A 25,405-nucleotide genomic window follows, 5' to 3' on the forward strand; every position below is an offset into this window, starting at 1 on the left:
ATTCATAAAAGGGAAACCAATCTGATGTGCATTCAAATTTTGGTGTGGAGGCACAAGTGGTGGATGTATTATTTGGCTCGAACCCTACTAAGGAGCTGGCACAGGTAGTTAGGATTATGAAACAAAAGGTATGGGGTACGGTGTGGTAATGACTTATGTTGATCAGTTACTTCCACATGTTCCATATCGAATATACTTTGATAACTTCTTTACCAGTATTGAACTACTACATTACTTAAAAGAGAGGGGCATGGAAGCAACAGGACGAATAAGAGGATACAGAGTTAAGAATTATACTCTATCATCTGTAGATAAAATGATAAAAGCAAATAGAGGATCATATGAAGTTTTTTCTAACTCAGCATCCAGGATTTCCATTGTATGTTGAAATGAGAACAATGTTGTTACTGTAGCCACCAACTTCGACCACTACTCTCTGTAGAAAGATTTGCCAGGGTACAAAATAAAAGGATTAGCGTGCCTCAACCTAAATTGTTAGACTCCTACAATACTCATATGGGAATAGATCAAGCTGACCAGAAGGTATCCCTATACAGATGCTCTATAAGAGGGGAAAAAGTGGTATTTCCTAATCATTGGAAATTTTATAGACATTGCAGAGCAAAATGCCTGGGATCCTTACAAGCACAACGAAGAACCCATAGATCATGTGACATTTCGTCATCGAATTGTCACTGCAATTCTTGAAACTAACAAAAGGGTCACTACCAGCAGAGGATGTCCTAGTAAGAGGGCAAAACTTGATTCTAGATTTGATGGAAGAGAACAATATGTTGCTCAATTATCAATGGACGAGATAACAAAAAAGAAGCAGCACTGAAATGTCAAACTTACCACAAAAAAACCAAAAGAAGTTAATTGTGCAATGTCATATACTTTAAAAACATGTTCTCTTATTATCCTGACGTCCATCTGGAAGGACACCCATTTTTGGAAATACTAAATAAAAATAAATACTCAAAATTGTTTTTACTTTCTTCCTTACAACATTGTGACTGAATGTAGATAAGATATAAATCAATTTTGAAAAACAAATAATTCAGGACTATCTGGGTTAATACTGTGTTAGAGAAAATAGTAATAATTTCTAACAAAGAATGTGTTGAACTCAACATTTTGCAATAAGATTAGGAAGATGAAGCAAAAAAAATCAAAATCAATTTGGAGATGATTTTGTTATACCTGCAGAAAAATGTGGCATCTGCTGTAACACAAATGAATTTCCTGGAGGAAATAGCCAGTAGTACTGGTTTAAGGATTTCTCTAGGGGAAAAAAAATTATCAACTCTTAAGACTGGTAGAAAATCCCTGGAAATAGACGTGGTTCAAATGGAAGGGGTAAAAAAAAATCTATGGAAGATAATCCAAGAAAGTGCTTTGCAGAATTCTGCAACAGAGTGAAGTTTGAATACATTGGAGGAACAATATGGTATCACTGAAGACCTCTACAGTAAAAAGTGCCTCTCCAGAAATGCAAAGATAACGCATTACAACAACAGTAGTGATGGCAGAGTGCTTATATTAAAGTGAATGTCTGGCACTAACCTACAATTTAAATAAATTAGGAGTACTTAAAAGGCAAGTTTCAATGAAAATAATAAAAACACAAAACACAGAAGAAGGTTATATATTACAAAGTTATGCTGAAATTTACAAAATACAGAAAATTTATTTTGAACACAAGGCAGTAGGCTAAGAAGTAACATTTTCTAATAGTTGTGGGGTAAGCAATACGAAACAAGCTGGGTCAACAAAGTAAAAAACAGCATTTAGAAAGAAACAATATAAAAACAGAAGATGTTAACAACAGAGTGATATTTCAGAAAGAAGTATTAAAAATGAGGATTCTACAGCAGGGTAACTAGAAAGACTGGTTCAAAATGGTCTGAAGAATGACAGAAAAAAACGTAGTGAACAGATGAAACCGTAATGGAAAAAAGGAAACAGCAAACAGTGAGGACCGGAAATTGGGATGTGGTCCTCAGATGGCCTATTCACAGGAGAAAATAAAAATAAAAAAAGGTTATCCATGATCTTTATACAAACAGGCTTTTTCTGTTTGTCAGTCACTGTTTTCTTTTCATTTCAAATACCCTGTTTCAGGCACAATGTCGTGTGTGTATTTCAGAAAGTCAAAAAGTGATGAAAGTAAGAAGATTATAGCTGAAAAGAAATTTATCACTGTGTCAAACTTAATCCAGAAAAGTTCTGTGCTATACTGGAATGAAACAGCATGCAGATTCAGTCAAAACCCACACACAAAGTAGCAAGAAACATTCTTCAAGCCTGGGGAGGGGGGCGGGGGTGCAATTTTTGAATATACCATACTTAATAGGCCTCTGTAAAGTTTATTTCTATGTGCTGGAGGGACTTGATATTTAGGTTCATCAGATAAAAAGTCCAGGGAAACTGCTGATTTGATAAAGTGATTTAACACATCACAATGACTACGGAATTTAAGAAATTTTTGGCCTTACCTCTACTTGACCTGAACAAAGGGATGATACTTTCTCAAGGTTCTTAGAATTTACCTGACTTCTCCTGTAATAAAAATAGGAACTTGGAAATCTGTGTCTTAAATAAGTAATGATGCCTATTCTAGAATCCACAGAAGGTCATGGAACACAGTTTTTTGAAGACAAACTGGATCCGCTTTTTCTGCTGCCAACCTTGAGGCATTTCATTAGTTTCCAAGAGCTTAGTTTGTCTGCATCCATATATAGCCTAAAGTCAAACTGGTACTGGTATAAATATCCATAGAATTTAAGAAGTCCCTTTCCCTTTGAATAGTTGGCACATTCCATTGTCCTGAGGATGAGGACCCTTGATAGGTTTGAAGCCTAACCTTATTCAACTCCTGGGAGAGGGCATCCCCGTCCCAACATACAAGGTTAAAAACTTTATAAATGCATATTTTACTGTAATTGTTGGGGTATTTCAGATACTCTCAACATGATGTGAGAAAATGTAGTGCACCACTGGGCTTCCACTCACTGGAAGGAATATGTAACCATATCAGACTCAAGGTGCTTTTCAAATTCTCACAGATCATCCTCCTGCTGATCAGTCACCAATGCCAAACTACTGTCTGAACTAGTATAACGTTTAATGAACAGAGTTTACAGCTGTGTGTTTATATACATGGTACCTTTGGCAGCGTATTCAGCTGTCACAAAACACATTCATCGAGGCCTATATACCTTGACAGAATGGTGTGGGTTTTCTGCAATATAGCTGTCCTTGGAAATGTTGGCATTGTTTCAATTATTGAAGTTCGAACACTGGTTCATCACTTGTAGATAATAAACTAATGCTAAATCAAAGCAAAAATGAGTTTTTACCATTTCTAACAAACAATTCAACAAAACCTGCCATTTTAATTTTACAGAATGGCCGTAAGATTAGTGAAATGTAACAGTTCAGATTTCTACATGTTCAGCTAGATAGAGAACTGTTGTGGAAAACTCATTCAGAATCTTGTTCAAAGACTTAATGCTGTCATTATTACTATTTGAATGGTATATGAAGTATATGATAGTTTGACCCAAAAATTAGTCTACTTTGCTTATTTTCATTCACTTCTGATATATGGTGGTATATTTTGGAGTAATTCTTCCATTTCTGAAAGGATGTTTGAGCTCAGAAATGGGAGATTCAGGCAGTAACTTGTATAAGCTCATGTAACTCCTGTCGACCCCTGTTAATTAATCTGGGTAATCTGACATAGGCCTCTCAATAAATATACATTCTTTGCTGTCATTTCTTGTTAACAATATCAGCTTATTCCCAAGAATTAGCAGCTTTCAGTCAGTTAACACTAGGCAGAAATCCATTCTGCCTTTGGGGGCACACTTTCTTGAATCTTGTGCTGAAAGCCATGCAGTATACTGTGGCATCAATTTCCAATAAGTTATCACACGAATTCAAACATCTTAGCAGTAATCCATGTGGTTTCAAATCAAAATTGAAGAGTTTCCTATTCTGTTGAGGATTTCCTTGAAAAATTAAGCTGATTCCTGAGTTACATTCTTGATTGCATTTACATTAACTTATGGCTCATCTTTTTTGGTTTCTTAAACATTATCTGACACTTTCCATGACCTTTAAGATTTGTACCACGTATCGGTCCTACAGAACGAGATGTATGAAAAAGAAACCTCTTACTGGATAAAGGACTGTTTGCCATGGTCATGGCAGCTGGCAAATAAGTCAATGCAAGATCTGAAAGTACACCACAGGAATGATCATTCGATTCTGTTTCATGTACCAGAGACCTATATTAATATTATTGAAAGCAAATCCCAAAAGACAAAAGTTACGTTTACATCACACTGCAAAATTTTTGATGCACGTTCTGAAGTACACTAAGGTAGTCTTATCAAATTACTGGTCAACACATGTCAAACATAACAACCACTATGACAAGTAGACCTCTCGAAGTAGTTCACTTGGTACTTACTTCGCAACGAGGAAAGTATTTTCAGAAGACTTTAGGAAGTTTGTCAGGCCATAAATGTATGAAGGAGAGTGAGTCTGCTATCATTCTAGAAAGGTACTTTGATGCGTGTTTGCAATTTTGAGTACCTGTCATTTGTGTTTGTGATATTTGCTCAAAAATGTGGACATCTCAGTTCCCAACTGCAATCAGTAAGTATGTTGGACAACAGTAAGTGGTAATTGTCAGTTTTAAGGAATATTTATTGTCGTGTTTAGTTAGTATCAACTATGGTGTAACCCATTGCTTTGGTAAAGGTGTCTCACAATGTCTATAGTAACGATGAACAATGGATACCACCACAAAGTCTTCTTTTATAGTTCAAATGATGGCTTTAAACTTTTACACACTTCCCTGTTGTGCATAAAATGTAGTGCAGATTGATGCAGCATTTCTGCAGGGTGGGATAACGCTAATTACTTTATCGTTCTTTACAGTTCATGATGATTTCAGTGTTTTATTCCATGATGATGATGATCATACCTGTTTAGGGGGCTCTCAATGGCATGGTTATCAACATCCACATGAATTCCCAAATTTTACATGGTCCAGTCATGCCACTTTCACAAATGATGATGGCAACACAAACACCCAGTCCACAGGTTTATTCCGCTGTCTCATTCTTGTTCAGCAATGTGCCTTCCCCGTGGAACTGTCAGCACCATGACGACTGCCATTACATCAGGAGAATGAAGATGAAGTTGAGCTGTCATTAAGACAGCTTGGAAGGAAGTGTTTAAGGGGATTGGGTGATAATGGAGAGTATCGTGGAGAAGAATCTTAAGTCCTCCATGTGCTGGAGTGCCTTCAACAGAGGGGAGATCAAATCGGATGGACTGAAAATGAGGGAGAAAAAAGCAGTCGTGGGGACGCAGCTTTGTTTCCTTAAGACAGAAGATGACCGGCGAGTAGGATCATAAGAGGATCGTCAATTCATCCTGAGTGGCTCGAATGCCGTGGATATTCCAGTGGATAATGGACATAGGGTGAACAGAAAATGGAGGAATGTGACCATGGTTGCCGTCAACTCAACGACTGCTCACAGTCTGCGACCGACAGCACGGAACGGCATTCAGCCGAAGGCAGATGATCCTGAACCATAGGCTGTTCAGGAGCAGCTCCTGCCACCAGCGATCGGCCGGTTGATCGACCGCCAGCAGTGCGCCTCGGTGACACAGAAGACTGCCGAGGGCGGTTACCGCCAGATGGTGCTGTAGATGAGACACGCCTTGGCGGAGAAGGAGAGGAACTGGGTTTCTTATTAGCCTTCTTGGAAACATGATGTTTAGATGAAGGAGGAACCGATGGTTGTGAAGTTGGGGTACATAAAATATCTACACGAGTATGCTCTTTTTACGAAGTCTTTGTGTCTGACTTTTGGGATCGAGATTTAGCAAAACCCGATGAAGGGTGAGCCATAGAGTGGGCAGGCGAAAGTGGTGAGGTTGAACGGGCGATCTTTGCACTTGCTGATCTGACAACCGTGTCACTAAAGGTGAGGTCGCAAGTCTGCGTGGCCGCCTCCTTTGCTGGCCAAGGAGAGGCAAGGACAGTGCCGTATTTTCCTGTCTGAGGCACAGTGGGATTTTGACTGGCGAATAATTTTCGAGCAGCAAAGGTCGACACCTTTTCCTTTCACTCTTATTTCCTGAATGAGCTTTTCGCCTTTAAAAATGGGGCAATCACGAGAGGAAGCAGCGTGGTCACCCATGCAGTTGATGCAACGAGGGGAAGGAGGTGGACAAGCACCCTCATGGGCACCCTTGCCACACGTAACACATTTGGCCGGATTGGAACAGGACTGGCTGGTGTGATTGAACCGCTGACACCGATAGCAATGCGTAGGGTTTGGGATGTAAGGGCGAACGGAAATTATCTCATAGCCCACTTTTATGGTCGATGGGAGTTGAACTTTGTCAAATGTCAAGAAGACAGTACGGGTTGGAATGATGTTTGTGTCAACCCTTTTCATGACTATGAACAGCCGTTACGCCCTGGTCTGACAGGTAGTTTTGAATTTCCTCATCGGACAATCCGTCAAGGGAGAATGTATAAACAACCCCACATGATGAATTTAAAGTGTAGTCCGCTTCCACTCGGACAGGGAAGGTGTGTAGCAGTGAAGTACGCAGCAATTTTTGTGCCTGGAGGGCAATGACTGTTTCTAACAACAAGGTGCCATTTCGTTATCTGGAACAAGAATTTACAGGACCTGCTATTGCGTCAACACCTTTCTCAATAATGAAAGGGTTGACTGTGGAGAAGTCGTGACCTTTGTCGGACCAAGAAACAACAAGGAACTGTGGCATCGATGGAAGGACTGTCTGTGGCCGAGACTCATTGACCTTATGCTTCTGAGCAGACATAGTAGAAGATGAGGAAACCATTGCGGAAGTATCCCCCATGATTACCGGCGTCTCTGATGGCGCGCTCCTTCCTTGTGGGGACCCTCTCTGAGGGCACTCTCACCTTAGGTGATTGTCGGGAGGTGTTACCTGAGGTGTGAACAAATGGACGGAGGGACCAATCGGCACTTTCAGAAGGTATCAGCTTGGGTAATCACCCCTCGCTGGGCCTGGCCGTTACCAGGGGGTACGTACGTGTCCTACCTGTCTACCCGGGGTGGGAAATTACGCGTTACCCCGTCACCGGTTAAGCATGGAAATGCGTGGGTCGGCCTTCAGACACACACAGGGAGGAAAAAAGAGGAAGGGAAAAATAAAGAAAGGGAAAGGAAAGAAGAGGTCTCAAATGCCACAGTGGAGATAAGGGTAAAGAGAAGAGATAAGGAAAAGAGAAGGACAAAGGAAGGACAAAGACTTGCCAACAGAGAAAGTGAAGAAGAGAGACTCTGGTACAGTTTCGAGCACCTGTCTCCACACGTAGGCACAAAACATACTCCCAGAGGGAGAGATAGGGAAGGAAAGAGGCAGAGGTGAAGAAAGGGGGTGAAGATGGGGGATGGGGAAGGATGCGGAAAGGGAAGGTATGCAGCCCGGAAAGGAAGAAAGGCCTCATTAGCTCGGGGTCCCGTGCTCGCTACGCACGTATTCACAAAAAGAGTTGTGGACCCCCTGGGGAGGAAGAGAGTTTCTTGTTTTAAATTAAGCACCAGTATATGATTAGTCTTTGAGAAATGTTTTGGATCATTTAGCAGGTAATTTAGACTTCAGGTAGCATCTCAGTTACCAGTGCAAAAGAATTTGCAAAGTTTGTGATGTCAGGAAACCGACTGCCATGGGAAATACAATGTGACTGGAATGGAGATGAATAGGATATGAATAAAGGAGTTTATTTGAATAAGTATGTGGGTAGTGTGCAGAGTAGCACAGAAGAGGAGTAAGTATTGTAACGGTTCAAAGCCCTGAGTTGATTAAATATGTCCTCACCCTGGAAGGAGGCCAGGAAGCAGTGTGGGGTTCATTACATGCCACAGAACCAAACTTTATTTGCTACTGGTGAAAATCACATTTGCTTGCCAGTCTCATACATGCTGCCGCTACTTTCACTCACCTGAGCGATAGGACGCGTGCCTTCCTCCTTAACAGGGCCTGATTGACAAAATAGAATTTGCGTGTTAATATAAAAAATACTTTATCTGCACAAGTAAACCAAACTAGTGATAAACTACGAGTGTTTCAACACGAAATGACAAAGAACAGAATCTATTGTTTCTCTCTTTTAGAGAGCCTATGGATTAGTGAATAATTGAGCATCTAATCTACTCAATTATTATGACAATCAATACTACTGACTTCCAGAAAGCCAGAACTTTATTCCAGTTGCAGGCTGGCTGTCTGGAGACTGTCAGGGAGAAATAAATGTTTATTGTCATCATTTCAGATAATTATTGATCAAATTTTAAAGTTTAAAATCCTGTAGTAATCTGCTTAGTAAAACATACAGTCTTATGTTACACAGTTAACACATTGTGGCAAGTTTAACAGTTAGGAACTGTGTGTATGCCTGTGTATGCAGCTTCACTGATTGCAGGCATATACCGACATTATATTCATCCAATATGACAATGAGAGCACTTAGTGTTTTGCAGGAAACTTCACCAATAATTTCAAATTATCATGAATTTTTCTCACAGATGCCCCACAGAAAGTAATGGCAAAATTGTTTATCACTCACCACATTTTTGCTGTTTGTGCAGTAAAAATGCCACCTCAAACACATTCAATGTAACACTCATTTCTTTACTTACGGATGGGTACAAGTACTGAGGAGAATCAGGTGAGACAGAAAGAAAATCTGATGGGTATAGGAACAGGATGGATTAGGAGACATAATAGGAATGAGGTGGAAGTGGGTGGTCTAGCATCTGGCTGGTGCTTTACAATCCTGCCTTATGCCACACAACAGAGGTATGTCAGTTGCTGGTGTGTTAACAGGCCTGAAACAAACTCGCACTCAGTGGAGCTGATCTCGCTAGTGACAGCCACTACATGGTTTCCACCCTGGAGACATCTGACACTGGACAACTTAACAGTATTTTTCCACTGCACAGCCTTTGTAGGAGAATGTACAGTGGCTCACCAGCCAACCAATGTTCCAGACTCAACATCAACTATCTACTTCGGAGTGCCATGACTATATTAATAAGAATGCAGCCCACAATATTGGCATTGCAGGTACAATCTACACTGAAGGTGCCTACAGCAGTGTTTGTCAGTTGTTACAGACAGAGTGCTCAACTGGAAGCTTCAAGAATATTTTTCAAATTAGTGGCAATCTTTTCGTGCATCAGGGCATTCTCTACCTTGCCTTCACCAAAAAGTTGTTTCATTTGCTGCATGTTGGTATGTACAATCTGTGCTGCAATGAAACTCTAGTCCTCTTCTCTACTCAGGAACATCTCTCTTCTTGTGCTTTTCTCATTACTTTTTTGTCTCTGGAAACTTTTTACCAGTTTCTTGTGATCTATTAGGTAGCCTTCATCTCTGTGTTCAAGTGCTTCTGCGTAGTGTTTGAATGGTTTTGCTCCATGTTCAAATGTCTTGTGCCACTTCATTCCTTTATCCTGGTGTCTTTCTGCCTGCACCATTCCACTACATCATCCCTCCTTACTGATGTCATGGCCTCATTTCTGTATTTTTCTTCCAGGTGTGTGCCTCATGGATGGCACTGCCATCTCCTCCATGGGGATGACAGTTCATACTTTTGGCTGCTGTTACAGTCACAACTTTTCCTCTGAACACAAGAACATTGGAATCTAGGACATCGCCAGTGCAGCTTGCAGTGCTCAGCTTAGCTCATATTAGTGACAACCTTACAGCACATCAGGACTATTTTTATGTTGCTTGCACTATGAAGCTCTTTCACTTGCCCAACATAATCATGTGCCTTCTGTGTTGCAATGAAGTTCTAACGTTCATGGCTACCTGAGCACATTTCTCTCCTTGTGCATGGATCATCCACATTAGGTGGGACATATGACCACGAGTATGTGTGGCAGATGGGGCAAGGCAGCTCCCTGCTGGACTCCCTGTAGAGAGGTGAGACAGAAAGACAAACAGATTGGTCTGGGATCAAACTGTAGTGAAAGTCTTGATGGGAAATATTTTATGAACAAAGGTACTGGCACCAGAGACAAGTCTAGTGAACAGAAAATGATACCGTATTATCAGCCATTCTCTCCACATGTATTGACACATTTGTCGCACGTGCTTCAGTTGTTTCCACTCTATAATATACTCCCAGCATTTTCATTTCAGAGGTGATCAGCTTTTATATGTTATAAAGTAGATCACAGATACCTTATTTCTGCTGACTGGATTCTTCATAACCACCCTACCCTTAATTCAAAAAGACAGCTACATAAATAATTGTAAACAATTTATTCCAAAAAACTACTGAGACATCCAAGACAAAATAAGAAAAAGAAAACAAATGTCTCCAGTACACTATCTCAGGAGAAAGAAGAAAAACAATACATCAAAAGAACAGTATCTGTACATTTGTTGTGGCAGATCTCCAACTACAGTCACGATTTTGATATGGTTTTCATTAATAAAGACATGCATTAATTTTAGTTACAGGACACAGACATCAGTTTTCTTCAAGAATAATTTATCAGTGAAAATATATGTCAAATAGTATGTACCTAGCAAATAATGTAACAAAAATAAATAGTATCTACACTGTCTTTTCCACCCACAGTTAAGCAAAAGATAGGAAGCTCCTTCTACAAAACATACTGTACTCACTTCTGTACCAACAAAGAAAAAACACATTCTAGCATCACCTGTCAGCTTCTGGGTTCAAATTTTACATAAACTGAACAACAGATCACGGTATGCAATGAAATGGGAAATTCCTATGGTTGTGCAAACTTTTAAACAAACATTTTGGCAGGACCTTTATGTCTGATTGATCACAGAAAGATCAAGGGAGCCACTGAAAATGTTAGTATCAAGTAACTCATATGGTAGTGCTGAACGTATCAGCTAAGGCCATTTATGAACTAGATTCACACCCCAATATTTCATTTAAGTTACTACCCTAATAGGATGTACATAAATGTTCAGTTTTGAAATACAAATCATCCTCACCTTCTTCTACTCAAATCATCATTCATTGGAGTCCCACTGTTTGATTAAGCCTCTTCCCTATCTTCTCCTGGTATTCTGGTCTCAAGCTACAGGCATTGCTGCTTGTAGTCCATGTAGACTGATATCCACTTAATGCCTCGCACCAGACTGTCACCTCAATGTTCCTCCCACTCACCTCTCTAGGATAGGAGCATGTAATTGTCTCATCCTATCTGTCACTCACTCCCTCACTCACTCACTACATGTATCTCTCATCTCCACTACCTTCCCACTATGTCTCCAACTCCTGTCTGTTCCCTGTCCATTTGTCTGTTTCCTTTTCCCTCCCAGTAATTCTCAGCACATGTATTCCCACTGCTTTATAAGCAAACTTTGTATTTCTGTAAGTCAGTAACTACCTGCCCCAAATCAAAGTTCTCTATGTTCAAAGACTTAATTATAATAAAATATATTATGATTTCTGGATTCTAATTCAATTGTGTATGGTGGACTGACTAAGGGGTTGCAGAAATAACATAGATAAGAACTATCAACACACTATCCAATCAAAATACCTGGACACCCTTATGTAACAGGGAACTGAGCACTTTACTTCAATGAGAGGTGGATCTACTATTATAGGAAGTGGCAGGTAATACTGTTTTGTAAGCAGAATTCATCAGTCAGGGATCTGAGTACACTGAACATGGACTTGTCTTTGCATTCCACCTGAATAATTAATACAGGGATGCCTTTCAGCCCTTCCAAACCTTCAAAAGTAAGCTGTCCGTGATGTGCCAGTTAAGTGGAAATGTGAAGGAACAGCCAATGCTAAATGAAGTCCAGGCACATACAGTATGCTGATGGACAAGTGCTTCTTGCATTGCGGTAGGAAATAGTAAAAACCAGCTTGCTATTAGCTGCTGCAGTCACTCTTCAGTTTTGAAGTGCAGCTAGGAGCCCCCTAAGGAAATGGCTGTGTACAGGGAGTTAGAAAAACTGGTTACATTGACTGAGCAGCTTCTGGAAACAACATATTTCTGTTCAACATAAAGCCACACTGAGTGTAGCATAAAAATCTATGACTACTGGAGAGTGGATGAGAGGAAACGAGATTTGGAGTGACGAACAGTGCTATACTCCATGGCTATCTGACGGAAGAATTTGGATGTGGTGACTAGTAAGTGAACATTATCTGCCATTTTCTCTACTGCCAACAATGCAGTGCAGAGCAGGCATTGTAACAATATGCAATTTCTCCTCCTTAACTTGTTCTCCCCTTATTGCACTTCAGGATATGATAAATGCAGAAGGGTAAGTATATATTTGACAGTATTGTGTACTATACACAGCAGGGGAACAGTTCACAGACAATGACTGATTTGATCAGCTCAACAATGGTGCCTCTCATGAATCAGCATTGCTAGGCAAAGGCTTATAACCAGTGGCATTCCTGAAGAAGACTTGCCTGCCAATGTTCCAAGCTGAAAGCAATGGATCATCTTAGGAATTAGTTATAATGGCATCTTCACTCCATACCCTGTTTCCAACACTTCTACCTTCTCTGGTATCAGCTATCAAGGAAGAATGGGCTGGCATCCATCCACAGAGATTTTGAAAAGTCAGTGTCCCCAGAAAAGTCAAATCCTCATAAAGGAGAACACACAATCTTAATGTCCACTAATAGGTGTCCAGATACATTTGATTCACTAGTATACAGAGCAGGAATGCACGCCTCGCACAGTGGGCTCTTACTCTTACGCACCAGGTGACTTTGCTGCACGTATTTCCCCAGTACTGGGTCCAGCCTCTGGTGACTGTAACTGCTGTGGCTCTGCACTGCCTACTATTGAACATGCAGAGAGGAAAACATCTTAAGTACTTTATGTACTGCTTTAGTGACATGCTCTTAAATTATGGCTGCAATTATGGGCAAATTTACTCTTACTCACTAGGTGACTTTGCTGCAGGAATGTCCCCAGGCCCAGTACTGGGTCCAGCCTCTGGTGTCCGTACCCGTTGTGGTTCTGCACTGCCTACTATTGAACATGAAGAGAGGAAAACATCTTAAGTACTTTATGTACTGCTTTAGTGACATGCTCTTAAATTATGGCTGCAATTATGGGCAAATTTACTCTTACTCACTAGGTGACTTTGCTGCAGGAATGTCCCCAGGCCCAGTACTGGGTCCAGCCTCCGGTGTCCGTACCCGTTGTGGTTCTGCACTGCCTACTATTGAACATGCAGAGAGGAAAACATCTTAAGTACTTTATGTACTGCTTTAGTGACATGCTCTTATATTATGGCTGCAATTATGGGCAAATTTACTCTTACTCACTAGGTGACTTTGCTGCAGGAATGTCCCCAGGCCCAGTACTGGGTCCAGCCTCTGGTGTCCGTACCCGCTGTGGTTGTGCACTGCCTACTATTGTACACACAGAGAGGAAAACATCTTTCAAGTACTTTATGTACACTTTAGTGGCATGCTCTTAAATTATGGCTGCAATTAAAGGTAAATTTGTGTATTTTTTTTATCATGGACAATGCTGTACTGAGGATATAACCAATCTCATAAGCCATAGTTACGAAAAGAAATCCACATTCATGGCATACGGAAAAAAAATTTAAAATAACTTTGGACTGTGTTCACTGGGACACAATGTTCACAGACTGCTAGTACATACTACTCCAGAAAAGAGATGCACATATCAATGACTTCTGATCAATGAATGCCATTTTGAAAGATGTGTTATGTACATATTATGAAAAGAGTAACAGAAAACAACATGTCAAACATAAATGTACAGATATTGTTCATTAGTGTTATTTCTATTTTGTGTGTGGTGACTTACATCGGGGGACAGTATGCACCTTCAGCACTGTACAGCTATCGCAGCAGCTTTGGGTGAGAAACTATATGCTGTGGTAATAAGTATTCTGTGGTGTCACCACACTGTCCCGTAAAGGCATAGGCTGCCGAAGGAGAGTTAGTGCAACAACTGATGTATGTTGTGAGACACAGAAGAGGTACCTTCAAAATTATTGTGTCTTTTTTTACTGAATGAAGGTGATATTTTAGTGTAGTTCATGAGTGTGATGATGAAGGGAATAAATAATTTGTTGAGTCGAAAGTGGCATAGTAAGTTATTAATAAAAATGTGATGCATCAGAGACATCAATTTTGATTTTTAAAGTAATTATAACAGAGTTTGAGAAGAAGTATAGAAGATAAGGTACAGAATATAATACATCACTGTATTAAATAGTTACACCACGTAACACCTGACTGCAGTGTTAGGAGACAAATGACATGAAAGGGAAGCTGTGTTGACAGAGGAGTGAGACAAGTGTCAGGGTCCTGCACAACTGAGTAAGTGAGTACAAAATGTGAGATCAGGTGACCGCAGCCTAACGTGATAGGCTGCCCACACCACCTGTCATAGCCATGCACAGAAGTTGTGACTGAGCCTTATATAATGTACAGATATAGTTTAAATCCTTTTGGTCACACATAATATAAACTTACCAGTCAGTACCATAGGCAAAATGCCAAAGGTGGTGGTGTATGCATTTATCTAAATCCCAAGCTTAAATTTAAGTTAAGATACAAGGCTAAACAATCATAGAAAAGGATTTTGAAGCAGTAGCCATTCAGTTATATAGTTTAAAGAAGAAAATAATTGTTGCAGCAATTTACAGATCACCATCTGGAGATACTGAAGTCTTTCTTAAGAATTTGGAAGAAATGCTCAACACTTTCTCAAATGAGAACTCAACCAAAATTCTTTGTGGTGACTAATATTAATCTATTGGTCCATAGTTCAGTAAAAAAGTTTTTATACATGCTAAAAAGCTTCAACATGTTCCCCCACGTATCAGTTCCCACTAGAACAACAGATTTCAGTGAAAGCCTAATACATAACATCTTCTCAAATATGGTCACACATGAATTTGCAGTTACAAATGTGAATATAGGATTATCAGATCATAATGCACTAACCTTTAATCTCACTGCAATGCCCAAGGAGGAGGAAAATAAAAAGGAGTACAAACGATTTTTGTCTACTGAAAATTGTAATCGTTCAAAAATAGTTTCTGGGAATGCGAATTAACCAAGATTTAAACTGGAATGAACACAGTGTATATCTTACTCAGAAACTTAGCTCAGCATGTTTTGCCTTAAGAATAATAGCCAAGGTATGTAGCAAGGAATGTATTAGAGTGGTGTACTTTAGTTATTTCCAATCAGTTGCAAGCTATGGCATACGTTTTTGGGGAAAAACCAGGTGAACACTAAATGAAATTTTTATGATGCAAAAAAGAGCTATTCTTATCGTGACACACAGCCCACCACAAACTCACTGTAGACCCTTATTCAGACAACTAAAGATACTGACAATACCATTGATATATATTTCTAAATGCCTGGAAATGATCAGTAAAAATAACTGCGATCTCCAAACCAACTCAAGCTACCATGATCACAATACAAGGCATGGTAAAGACTTCCACATTCCCTATGTAGCAAAAACTAGAAGTCAGAAACATGTTAGCCACTTAGGAATAAAGCTTTTAAATGCAATTTCATCTCAAATTAAAGAATTGAAAGGCAAAAATAATTTCAAGCATGAAGTAAAAAAAAAATACTTGATGGAAAAATGCTACTACCGTGTAAATGAATACCTGTCTCAGACTGTGGATTGAAACCTGTACTTATTTTTAAAAAATTTAAACTAATTTAATTATGTTTTCAAATTCAGAATTATGGTACTTATAGAAAATCTGTTAAACATCCATAATACGTTTTGTGTATAAGGCGTAGTTCATGATCTATAATTGTTTATCATGAGCACGTACTTTTGTTTTTGTGTAATAAGTTTTTGTACACTATTTATGTACTATGTGTATGTAATTTGTTTTGCTGTTTGTACGTGTTTGTCCATTTATTATGTGTATGTGTTGTTATGTGTTACGTGTAATCAAATGACAAATCCTATATCACATGTGTAATCTATTGGATGCTGCATAAATAAATAAATAAATAAATAAATAAATAAATAAATAAATAAATAAATAAATACATAAATAAATAAATAAATAAATAAATAAATAAATAAATAAATAAATAAATAAATAAATAAATAAATAAGCATCCAAAGGAACAGACACCACACTTTTATAAATATTCATGCCTGATGTAATATTGGCCTTTCAGTCCAAATGCACTGCAATGTCAGATATCCCACAGGAGTACAGTAGACCTGCAAGCAAAGAAGAGTAATATATAGGGTACACTACTGTGGAGATTTGGGTTAGGAAGGAAACAGACTGATACCCAGAGTGCAAAAGAAATTTTCACCTGTCACTATTCAGTTGTTTCAATGTGCTATTGCAGTAGAAGTCAAATTTATTTCATCAGGCCTCAATAATGTTTCACTCCAAAGACATTCAATATGTCTATAATGCTTGTCTACATCCAGCAATATCTTCTCATTTATGTGTAAATAATCTTGCAACATGAGACAGCCAATGCAGTGAGGAGTAAGACTGGAATCAATGCATACACATTGAGGAAGTAAATAGGGGGGATCTAATCAGTGAAGTATAGAGTACATTTTGATTGGTTAGGGATGGAAACATCACGTCTAGTAGGTACGTATTCCACATATACAGCTTTGCATTATTTTGTTTCCTGTCAGGAACCACTCATTTAAAGCAACACATTTGTGATAAAACCCACACTGACACAGCTCCTTCGGAGATAGTGGAAGTAATAAACAATAGTATAACACAGAAGTGTGTTGCAATGTGTGCCAAAGACACGAGTCCTCAAAGCTGTTTCTGATGAAGGTTGCAAAGAACTAGGCCAATGATTAACACATTTAGGTGCACAGTATAAAGAATTCTGTAGTTCAGATGCCATACTGCATGCCATCTCTTGTGAACTTGTTTTCTTTTTTTTTTTTTTACACCTAAATTTCTGGATTTAGGAGCACAAGAGTAAATGTTATGAAAATCAAAGGAGAGTAATGCTGTTTAGAACATTTCACTGGACATGTTTCATAATTTTCTTACTGTCTCCAACCAGGGTACCAGAACAATAAAACTTTTTGGAAAACTGTAATAGGATTTTTTGCTTTGTTCTGATCTCTATGTTGTTTGTTATAATTTAAAATTGAAGAAATCACTGAATAAAACAGGATTCTCAGTCTTTTACATTTATTAACCTTCAAAATAAGCAAGGTGTTCCGCCAAAATAGCAGGGTACTCAGTGTTCCATAACAGCCATAAACCACTCTCAAGTAGAATGATCACACCATTCCCCTCCCCACCCTTTCCCATGTGCTGAAATCACAATAATTTGTTTCAAGACAAAATTATCATAAACACTAAAAATCAGATAATGTGATTCATTTGTGTAACATCTGCAGTGCTTACCATAATCAGGGTCCCTGGGGAGCACACGGAGTATAATTAATTCCTTCAGCTGCTTTACTCGCATTTCCTTCTCATCTATCTCATTAATTTGTGAACAGCATGTTTCACAGAGCATTCCTTTTCTGTCAATTTCTACGTTCCACATATGTATAATTTCACCCAACCTCTGGCTGAAGCTGATTCTGCTGGTGCTGGTGAGGGCAGTCATGGGAGTCCCCGTAATTCCCACCAGTTCACGGCATAAAAAACAGCTACTTTCCCTGGCTGGTAGATGTTCTTGGAACTGGAAGTAAAAGCAAACACAAACCTGTGTTAAGTATTTGTCAATATTCATTTGTGTTACACTGGACTACAGTACTGCATACCCTGAAAGGAGTACCTGTAACTACTATAACCAGTTATATTTGTGACAATCTTTTTGTTGTGCCTATCTCCAACTCAGCATCTCTGTTTAATGGTGAGTAGCAACTTTCCTTTCCAGGGCAACTTGGGGACAAGCTACTTAATTTTAGGTGTATGTGTAATGCTGTGCTCTAATATGAAAAGTCACAGTGAACTACTTATCCAATTCTTTGACATGAGCTCTTCTATCCTACTGTGTTTTAATTACTCCATTGAAACTCCACATTTTGGAAGACACAACACAGTCCACCTCTAAGTTTACACTGGAGCAAAAAAATGGTTCAAATGGCTCTGAGCACTATGGGACTCAACTGCTGTGGTCATCAGTCCCCTAGAACTTAGAACTACTTAAACCTAACTAACCTAAGGACATCACACACATCCATGCCCGAGGCAGGATTCGAACCTGCGACCACAGTTACACTGGAGCAGTAGGTGACTATTTCATTCTTCTTGCAACAAAATTCAATCATATGAGGCTCATCACTTAAATATACATTTCACATGGCAATCTAGCACAGTCAGTTAGCTTGAGCATCAATATGAACTGCATAAAAGAACATGTTTGACCTGCTGCTGGAAGGTATGTTGCTGCTCAGTGTTCATCCTCACACAATAGCCACACTGAAGACAACCTTGGAAGAAAGTGGCACTGTCTCCCACTTTGGAGGTCAGTAAGACAACCCTGCAGTCGTCATATAGGCTAAATCAGTAAATATAAATGAAATATTGAAATCATCTTTAAAAATTCAGTCAATGCTAACGACAAATTGGGACAGGCAGTACAAAGTTTTCATGATCTCAGATGAGAATCAGAATGCAGAAGAGAGACAGGAGGCCAAATGGAGGAGGAAAACAACAAACTGGTAGTGTTAGAGATCTGACAGGAAAACAAGATCTAAACCCTGTCAGTGACACTGATTTTATATGATGGTACTTGCTGTCTTTCAATGTCCCACCTCTTCACTAAGTTTGAAATGGAATTTCAATTTCTTGAGTCTTAGTTAGAGAAACATGACACCATTGAATGAATATATCCAAGCTTAACAACTTATACAAACTAAAAGCATTTTTGCAGTAAGAATTAATGGTTTGTGGATTTACTAATGTGCTAGTGATTCAAATCATCTTATATTATTAATTAAAAAGACAATATTCACAATTAAAATCAGTTATATTGCTACAAGTCCAACTGTGATGAAGAAGTAAGATAGATCAGCATAGATCTGCTTGGTTTTCCTGAAAATCTGTAAGAGGGGTGGCCCGGAGGCAGATGGCTAACAATAATGCCATGCAACTGTCACTTACAGTACAATGCTGATTTATAATAAACTTAGTCATCAGTGCATGTGTCAACAGGAACTGTTATGCAGAGAATTCAAGGCTGTTCAGCAATACTGTCATTGTTAAAAGGCAAAGGACTGATAATTAAATATTTACTGCAAAATATATTCCAATTTGCTCAATTTTACCACTACAATGTAATAGAACAAATATCTTATTCCAGTGTATGAACTATTTTACTTTTAAATTATCTAAGTATGTCATTTAGCCAAGTATATCTTTCACATATTTTTCCTTTATTCTTCCCCTAAAAAATGGTTAAAGTAAAAGGATTGTAAACCATATGTTATGGCCACAAAGGGGCAAGAAGGTTCTGAAAATACAGATCAAAAGGTGCCAATGGAATTACTTTATTTGATTTACATCAGCTACATTAACTATTTTTGCCCCATTTCCAGGGTTCTGTTATATCAAATTACACAAATCACTTCAGTTTTTCACACTAAGTCATGGACACTGAGTTCAATAGTTCCTTTTTCATGAAGAAACACTGCTTCACTTCTAAAGAACCCAATTGTGCATTTCCTGTCAGCACTCATAAAGGGAGTCCAGTCAAAGCTGCAAAAGGGTCCCACATCTGAAATCTTGATGAAATTCAATTTGAATTTGAATTTGTTTTTTGAAACCCCATCAAGTATATTCTTGACACTTTGATTGTTTTATTTGTTTTATTCTAGGGCACAAGAACAACTAAGGTCATATGTGCCCATGTCAGAGCATCTGAAAACTAAGAAGAAAAAAAAAGTTAAAAGTAAGTGCACATTAAGTCGAATCTACAGAAGAGAGACAGTTAAAACTGAAAAATTCCTTGTGGAGAAAGTTGCACAAAATTTCCCATAGAGACAACAGAGGTCCTGAACTAAATATTAAATGTCATTTGCTGTATTGCTACAATAGATGGAAGGTAAGACAGGGTCAACCACGTGTGCAGCTTTCGCTAAAATGGGTAATAACTCAGGCAGCAATCATAAATGAGAAGATAAGTGGTTGAAAAAAAAGGGAATTCAGTCAGGAAATGCCAAACTGTCAAAGGCTGATGACAAGCAGCTGGACTTTCCTGGAGCTTGTTCGCATGAAGGGGGGGACCAGTGGTGATGCCCAAGGGTAGTACCTGCGGACTGATGGCAACACAGAGATCATCAGACGGTATGGAAGAACTAGCAGGCTGAGGTAGTCTGTTGCCTTGGCAGCAACAAGAGAAGCTGCGTTTCTGATCAGACGGACATGACCAGGTACCCACATAAACATCACAGTATCTCCATAAAGAGTGAGCAAGTGGAAGCTTTCTTCAACCAGTTGCCCTAAGGGATGGACCTTGTGCAGCACACAGAGGATCTGAAGGGATACGAGAGAACTGGAGCAGATGACAATTGAAAAGCCTGCATTGCCAAATGTAATGCGTGGCTTGATACAGAACAAAGAGTTCTGCTGTAAATACTAAGCTGTGTTCTGGAAGCTGGTACCGAAATTTGTCAATGCAAATGACAAAGGCACACGTGACACCACAATCAGTCTGACGGCCATCAGTGTACACAAATGTACTATTGCTACATTCTGTGCGAAGGTTGAGAAACTTGTGCAATAGATCAAATCTGGATTAGTGTTCTTACGAAGTCTGGAGTGAACACAGGCTGCCGCAAGAGGCCGAGGTTGGTAAAGTGTCAGGTAGCATGTATTTAAGCAGCTGGAGCAATAGCCAAAAGGGAAGTAACAGAAGAAGGATGCACCTAACACTGGTGGTGAAAAGAATCATCAAAAAAAAAAGGGCAGAGGATGGGTAGCCAGGCATGGCAGACAAACACCATGTGCACCTGTTGAGAAGAACATCACACCAGTATGACTGTGGTAATTCAGCAGCTTCTGCATTCATACTCTCAATTGGGCTAGCGTAAAATGCTTCAGTAGCCAAACAGATGCCATGATGGTGTAAGATGGATGCATAAAAAGAACACCGATAGCCTAGTTTTGAATGGACAAGGGATCTGTAGGACTGGAGGAGAAAGGTCCAATCCACTCCCCAGGAAGTGCTGTTGATGGAACATTGAGGGACAGGGTATAGCAGGCAGCCAAGTAAGACGTGGGAGGACTAAGAAAATTTCCTATCAAACATGAGCCCCAGGAATTTCACAGTTTCAGCAGACAGAAGAGCAACAGGCTCAAGATGTAAAGACAGTGGAAGAAATTCATACAAACAGTTTTGTCAGTGGAAAAGCAAAAGCCTTTGTCAATGCTCCATGAGTAAAGACAATCAAGACATCACTGAAGACACTGCTCAACGAGACCAGTCTGTGGGAAAGTGCAATAGATCGAAAAATCATCAATGAAAAGGGAGCCGGATATGCCCTGTGAGATACAGGCCATAACAGTATCAAAGGTGACAGCAAGGAGGACAACACTCAGGACGGATCCCTGAGGCACAGCATTTTCCTGGATAAATGGGTTTGACAAGCCAAAACCCTTATGTACCTTGAAAGTTGTCTTTTAAAAATTCCTGAAGGGAATGGTGCAGGCGGCCTCAGAAGCCCCATGTGTAGAGAGTACATAGTATACCAGTCCACCAGCATGTAGTTTACATTTTCTCCAGGTCAAAAAATGCAGGTACAGTGTTATTTCCACAGAAATGACACGGGTTGACACAGGCACACAGCTCTGACTGGACATCACGTTGTATAACCCCACTAGATATCAAGTTATGTTTGCAATCGACAAACTATGTGGCTGAGTGTTCCTTAGTGTTTTCCATGTTTGCAGGTCATCCTTACCCTATCCCACACTACTTACCAACAAAAATGTGAGATTACTGTCACAAAGACAAATTGAAATGTTGGTTTGTCCATTCTTGAACCATTCCCTAATCTTTCTGTTCTCTCACTGTAGCTCACTAAGCAAATTCTGGTCAGTACACTGAGCTTGTCACTATGATGTGTGTAAATGATTTTTTACAGCACAATATAGTTATGAAGAGCTTCCCAGAGGGCACAAACAGTCATCAGAGCATACTGATGACAGCCAACACCTCACTACTGACATGGGAACTATTGCAAGTTCATACACCTAAAACCAACTACAAACATACTTAAAACATGGTGATGTATCGCTCCTAGTGGTTATCTATAGTATTCACCCATAACAACACATATGTGACTGCTAGCATCAGTGTACTGGCCTCACTGCATTGTAACTGTACACACAGTACAAACGAGGCCGCTGCTGTATTTGGTAGTGTATCAACAGATGGAAGTCATTTACCCTGTAACTCAAGAGGTGACTTTTCTGTAACATATGCCATGAGCTCCACAGCTCGTGGTCTCGCGGTAGCGTTCTCGCTTCCCGAGCATTGGGTCCCAGGTTCGATTATGGCGGGGTCAGGGATTTTTCACCTGCCCCGAGATGACTGGGTGTTGTTGTGTCATCATCATCATCATCATCATCATCATCATCATCATCATCATCATCATCATCATCATCATCATCATCCACCCATCCACATTACAGTTGGAGGAAGGCAATGGCAAACCACCTCCATTAGGACCCTGCCTAGTATGGCGGTGCAGGTCCCCTGCATTGTTCCCTTATGCTCTGTCATGAAGCGTGGGAATTTTTTTCCATTTCATACCACAAGGAGGGGTCTCTGGGAGCCCGATGTTTAAACTGGGATCAAGGCAATAATGATTTGAAATTTTTAATTTATGCTATATAACATTTATTTTTACAATTATTTAAGTGTTGTCTAAATGCTTCTAGTTTATTTTACTGCACTAAACAAAGCCTGCAGCATTTGACTATTCATCACACAACAGCACATAATTTTGTGTGGTTCTTTTAAATAGTACACATAAACAGACTGTTAGAGTACTGAATTTTACATCCTGAAAATTATACAATCTCCGTAGCAAATAAATTTACAATTAAATCTAATGTCCAGGGTTTGAAATTGCACATAAAAAGTCCACCTGATAGGGACAAAAAAGCTTTTTCAAATTGAAATTAATTGCTAGGAACAATTTTTTCTTATCACCACTCCGTACACATTTTATTTTAACACATTAAGTATTTGGTTGAAGAAACAGACATCCTCATCACAGCTTTCCTGAAGTTCTTCCTCCGAATGATACTCTAGTTCAATAGCAGAACTGTGGTCACTGGCTTATGTAAAATCACTGTCTTCATTTATTTCTTGATCTATATCACAGACACGTTCCTCCATAGACCAACTAACAATTTCATCAAACTCGGGAAAGCTAAAAATGACAATCGCACCAACACGTTTTGGGCTATACGGTATGTAGTTCACGAGGCATGGTCCAGGAGACTCCAATGCCAATCAGTATCACATGACAACAATAAACACAGAAGGTGATAATGCAATTGACAACAAAACATCATACGCTTGGCAATTTAAGGAGGTTAGGTGGAGCATAGAAGCATTCCACCACAACTGGCCTTGGAGAGAGTTCAAAAATTTCCGTTTGCTCTGAGAGACCACACCTAATGAGTTGAGGGTTAATCCTGTGAATATTGTTAACGTGCTGTGCAAAAACCCAAGTCAGATTTACACATTCAGTAGTGAAGATGTAAGTGGAGTGGAGGGTGGGACGTTATATGATATCATAATGCAAAAGTATTATGGGTGATTAATTAAACTTCCAGGCTAAGAGGCAATGGTTGAACAGTAGAAATTCTTCCTCCTGATGTTTCATTGCCAACTGCAGGCAACATCATCTGAGTCGAGCCATGTCTGGCTACGAGGGTTTGGAGGTCCAGTTTATAAATAGAGGATGCCTCTACTCAGTGTATGCTTTTGCAGTAAAACTCACTAACAACATTAATCTCAATCAAAGATAATCTATTGTCACATCATCGGTACAAAGCCAACACCATACCTTATCCAACTTTAAGCCTTCATTTTTGCTAAAATTATTGTGGTGTTTATAAATCTCTATGGCTTTTTCTGTACATACATGCATAATAATGTGATGTCTTAGCTAACACACTCATTTCACTAAATTTTATTTTGTGATTGCCATCTTAAAAAACCATGTTCTGGTAAAGCCGATTTGTTAGTTTGTGTTCTGTTAAGAGAAAATTAACACTTATTTTTGTTGTTCCAATATAAACCTTTTACAACAACACACATTTTTATACACCCTAGGTGTTGCAAAAGGGTGCTGTGCATCTCACACAGATGTTAAACATTCACTAATCTGCTTGGTGGGTCTGAAGAGTGGCCAGAACTTTCCCAATATGCTCCATAATATTGTAAATAAATTGAAGAAAAACTTTCCCACCCAATGGTGGTGGTTGTTGGATGTTTTTGGACATCTTTCTTCTATGATGGAGTGCTCGATCTCTCTCTTATCAGTGTATTAGTTTTTCTTAAAAGCTGTTGACAAATGATTTAGTTCCTCTCGAAAATAAACTGGCTCTCAGATTTTGTCAGCCCTGTTCACCCAATGTTTTAATGACACCTCACTTCGGCCTGGGATGACGGTCCGAATCCTTATGGAACTAAAGATTGGTACGTGTATCTTTCCTTTATACTTTATGAACTGAAGTCCTACTTGCCTATTTAGTTATTAAAGCATCCCAAAAATTAAGCTGTCCATTACTTTCTGTCTCCACAGTAAATTGTATCTTTGGATTAATACTATTTAAATGCACCAAGAAACAATTCACTTCACCCTGATTACATGACACAAAAGGGGACTGAGCGTATATCTTCTATAATAATCGACAGTGGCTAGATTGGGCTCCATAAAGACTGGGACTTTCTATGGGCACTGATTACCATGCAGCTGAGTGCCACACAAACCAATCACCATCACCATCACCATCACCACACAAATGTGTCATCCACATACTGATACCACTTCAAAGGACTTTTATTGGCTCGCTGCAGTGTCCGCTGTTCAAAAATTTAGCTGGACTTAGAGGGCTCCAAATTGCCACTCTTTCAGTTTGCTACTGATACGTGTCATGGACCGTGTAAAGGGACACCCTCCTCTAGCATTACTTTCCCTCAAGAGAAGTAGGTGATACCAAAAGATATTTACAAATTTGTAAGAAGGTTAATATTATCTCACTTTTTTTTAAAAGAAGAAGAAGAGTTATATCTGATTTTGTACATGATACATTATATTTCAGGCTAAAACGTATAAAAATAAATTAT

At 39.3% G+C, this 25,405-nt stretch overlaps 1 protein-coding gene across 1 annotated transcript in view; it reads right to left on the reverse strand.

The window, feature by feature from the left end:
• Nucleotides 1-358: 358 nt before the first annotated feature.
• LOC126251455 (uncharacterized) overlaps nt 359-25,405 on the reverse strand; it is a gene marked incomplete at its 5' end in the record, with an annotated part of 198,324 nt that continues 173,277 nt past the window's right edge. Inside the window, one exon of the mRNA XM_049951885.1 lies at nt 359-436. Within this exon, the coding sequence (XP_049807842.1) occupies nt 359-436 (78 nt within the window). The remainder of the gene's footprint in view (nt 437-25,405) is intronic.

The sequence above is a fragment of the Schistocerca nitens genome, chromosome 4 (genome assembly GCF_023898315.1).
Source record: "Schistocerca nitens isolate TAMUIC-IGC-003100 chromosome 4, iqSchNite1.1, whole genome shotgun sequence".
Taxonomy (NCBI): domain Eukaryota; kingdom Metazoa; phylum Arthropoda; class Insecta; order Orthoptera; family Acrididae; genus Schistocerca; species Schistocerca nitens.